This window comes from Galeopterus variegatus, unplaced genomic scaffold (assembly GCF_000696425.1).
Source record: "Galeopterus variegatus unplaced genomic scaffold, G_variegatus-3.0.2 Scaffold4827, whole genome shotgun sequence".
Lineage (NCBI taxonomy): Eukaryota > Metazoa > Chordata > Mammalia > Dermoptera > Cynocephalidae > Galeopterus > Galeopterus variegatus.
In genome coordinates, this window is record NW_007730938.1 from 5,769 (window position 1) to 9,792 (window position 4,024).

The window sequence follows — 4,024 nt, forward strand, 5'->3', positions numbered from 1 at the left end:
CCTCCTTCTTCCATCACATTCTCTTCCCCTTCTCCTCCCCATCCCTCCCAACTGCTCCACAACAACATCCTGGAATGTAAAAAACAAATAATATTAATAAAATAAAAAACTATTTTAAAAAAAGGAGTTATTATGATTTGTATGATTATTATTTTAAGGTGTGATAATGTATCATGGGCATTATTGAAGGACTCATCTTTTAAAAGTATATACTAAAATAATTTAGAGATAAAACAGTGATGGGGATAGGTATTTCTATTTTTAGGTCAAAGCGTCATTTTCTCCTTTCTAAAAAATATTTTAAGCAATATTTTCCTCAATGAATATTGACTGAATCATTATCGTTAATAGGTGATTTTTAAAATGTGTGCATTAAAGTCTAATTGTAAAAAGGACATCGGAGCCCATGGAAAATCTCATTTCCAACCCATCTTGGAAAAATCATATTAGCCAGAGAATCTCTAAACAATACAGATCTTATAAGCCTGAGAAAAATTTGTAATAGGTGTTATGTGTAGAATCCTCACTGCCTCAAAACCCAGAATTTTCCTTATGATAATGATAATTCAAAGAGATTGGCAGGTCATTTTCATTTTTTCCCGATTGGATTTACCTGTTTCCCATTTGCATGTAAACTTCCTTTCTTGCATATTTTCATTGGCCCGATAAGCCCAGTGAATATATCTTTGGTGGGATCCACAGCAGAATAATACATCTTAGATAGACAGACAGGATCTGTATAAGTGGGTCCCACTTCCTCAGGGACAGTCCATTTATAGGTGAACTTTTTTTGGGGTGCCACACGGGAGGCTGAAGAAGGAGGCACACCTGTGGGAAAGGTCACATTAGAGAGGGTAAGTATGCTTTCTCGTGTGGGCGTTTGAGCCACAAAGCAGACTGGGTTTAGTCTAGGATAACCCAGTTCTGAGTTCCTTGTTATGAAAAATGGATTCCTACTTGCGCTCCTGTGTCAGATAACAGATTGGTGTGATCTCCGTCAGGAAGCCTCCTCTAAACCTCTACCTGGGTCAGTGCCCCTCTTTGTGCTCACACACCCCCTGAGAATATCCCTAGTGCCTTTCACATTATATTGTGTGTATTTTTCTTCCGAACAGAACATAACCTTCCTGAAGGCAAGCATTGTCTCTATATTTCCATCAGCTAGAACAACGCCTGGCAATAGGGTGTAACCAATGCATTTTCTTTTGAACAAAACTGAACTGAAAATAATTGCAGAACTGAAGGAAGTTTGCAGATGATCCTGTTCAAATCTCCTTAATTTACACTTCATGAAACAGGCCAAAATTAACCTACTCAGAGTTACACCGCATGTGATGGCAAAGTCACTAGTCTTCATTTGTCAGCCTTGGTATATAGAAATACTCTAATACATACACATAATGGTATATTTTTTGTCATTAAAATTATATTTATAAATGCTTATAATGCTAAGAGAACAAACTGGTTACAAAATTATAATAATAAGTATATTTACAGACTATGATCCCAACCATACTTAAGGTACACATTAAATGTGCACAGATGAAAGTATAGGAAGTATACAAAAATATAATAGTGGTTGTCTGTAGAACTATGGCTAATTAATATTTTCGGCTATACCTTTCTCTATTTTCCAAATATTTTAAAATAAGCACCTAAACATCTTATAATTACAAGAACATTTTTTTTAAATTCCAAATCTCCAGAAATGTATAATTGGTACAATCCAACTAAGTTACCATCAGCATTGCCAATAATCATCCAATTAAGTCAGGACAAAATTCCACAAACCAACTGGAAATGGTAGGAGAAGAGGTTTCTCTGTTTCTTAGCATGATGCCTGCAAATGATGAATGAGCAGTTTCCTCAAGGGTTCCTGTCTTCAGTTTCTGCAGGACACTGCAAGTGACCAGTGCAGTGGGTTATTAAACACTGTTGATTGGTTACAGAGAACTGCACTCACTTCCACTCGAGGCATTGTTGTGTAGGGAATAGTATGTGCCTTCGTTGTCCTTACTGAATCTCACCCCAGTTGGCTGGATACTGAGGGGATAAGCTCCTTTGTTATAGAAGGTGACTCTTATTGTGTCTCCCACCTCTGCCCAAATGACGGGACCTACGGACAAAGAGAGAATTATTATCCTTCCTTGCTATATAACATGCAGAATGTATAAGGCAGTTATTTTCTTTGGCCATATCCTCTGGCAAGAACCACTGAGAGCAACATACCTATTTGTGGCAAATGGAAGCCTTGGCTTTTAAAAAGTTCATTATCAATCTGACATGGTGAGGTTGGAAGGAGGAGAGAAGGGTTTTTTGATCCAACTTCAGGTTACTGAAATTTGTTATCGTTTTTGTCAAAGTCAGTTAATAAACTTTGCACATACACAAAAAACTATTCCGAGTGTCTGCACTCTCTGCACCATGGCATTCTGTTGGCCAGATGTGTGCTATTTATCCCAGGGGTGCTATAACCCTTGACCACCCAAAAAGCAGGTACTTAACATCTCGGATGTGAAGGATAACACTGTTTTTAATTCTCCACCACAAAAATTAACATCGTTTCCAATTATAGAATGAAATCAGATATATAGAGGAGTATATAAATATTTTATGTGATATACAAAATGACATTTATTGAGAGCATCCTCTCTGTTCTTCTTAGTGTTTATGTGTATTAACTCATTTAATCCTTACAACAACTTTATGGCAGGAGCTATCACTGTTCCCATTTTATAGAAGGAAAGCAGGCGCAGAAAGGTGAGTAACTTTCAAAGGTCACACAGCTAATGGGTGAAGAGTAAGAACAGTCTGATTCCAAACTCGGCTCACTCACGCGCTGTTCTGCCCGAGTGGCTGGGTGAGGGCCTGATTCCGGGCTTGCCTGAGGACAGCCTGCAGAGCGCTCTAGGACAGCTCCAGCCTGTCTCATCAGCAGCCTAGATTTTACTTCAAAGGGAAAGCATCTTTAGCTAGGAACAGAGGTTAACAACTTAGTTACTTATTTAAACCAAGTCATATAAACACACAATTCCCCTTTCCTCTTCGAAGAAAAAAAAAAATAATCATTTGACCTCAGTGTGACTTAGTGATGCAGACTTACTATTAGTAATTTACATTTGGAAAAGTAATTAGCTACTGCATAGTATTGATGTTTGATCCTTCACATGTCTACTTTATATGCAGAAATCAAGTGTAGGTCCTGAAGTTTCTGTTCCTTCTGAGGTTGGTGTAGCCCAGGGCAAGAGTACATCAGCAATATAGACTCTGCATGCACTCACCCAGGATTCCGAGGTGTTCCTCTTCAGGGCCTCTCTCTTTTTGATGTGTGAATGAGGCATCTGTGTACTCACGATAAACCAGCTTTTTATAAGAGCCTCCAATTCTTGTAGTACTTTGTTTAAAAAATACCTCTGAGTCACTGCCAAAAGAAAAAGCTTCTAAGTTCTGGTCAAGACGGCAGAATAGATGGTTCCCAGCATCACTCTCTCCCACAAATCAACCAATTTACAACAATAAAAATGTAACATCAGCCAAGCTGGGGCCACTGGAGTTCAGGGTAAGAGGAGGAGAGAGCTATGGAGTTCATGAAGGGGTAGAAACCACAATCAGAGAAAGAAAAAACCGCTCAGAGCATTTCATGCCACGGCTGCTTTAAGGCTGGACCTGTTGAGTGCATGGAGCAGGAGCTGGCAGAAGCCACAGTGATGGAGTTACTTGGAGGCTGCAGGGAGAAGAGGGCCTTGGTGGCCCCCAGGACAGCAAGACCACTAATAAGGTGCCTGTGGACCCACGCAGGAGCAAGGAGCCAGGACAGCTAAAAAAGGGGAGCTATTCAGAGGCCAGCGAGTCATCGCAAAGGACCAGCACAGGGCCTGTCCCATGGGAAGTGTTTGGAGCACAGGTGGTGGGGGAGACGGGCCCACCCAGAGAATACTGGGACACAGCAAGGACAGCCGATCTTCCCCCCAATCAGCACAGGACCACTCAGAGGAGACTGGTTGGGAATGCAGAATTGCATGGG

The 4,024-nt window shown here is 40.4% G+C and overlaps 1 protein-coding gene across 1 annotated transcript in view; it reads right to left on the minus strand.

Moving 5' to 3' along the window:
* Positions 1-613: 613 nt before the first annotated feature.
* CP (ceruloplasmin (ferroxidase)) overlaps positions 614-4,024 on the minus strand; it is a gene marked incomplete at its 3' end in the record, with an annotated part of 31,041 nt that continues 27,630 nt past the window's right edge. Inside the window, exons 7-9 of the mRNA XM_008588445.1 lie at positions 3,282-3,421; positions 1,964-2,116; positions 614-828 (exon numbers count right to left, since the gene is read on the minus strand). Of these exons, the coding sequence (XP_008586667.1) occupies positions 614-828; positions 1,964-2,116; positions 3,282-3,421 (508 nt within the window). The remainder of the gene's footprint in view (positions 829-1,963; positions 2,117-3,281; positions 3,422-4,024) is intronic.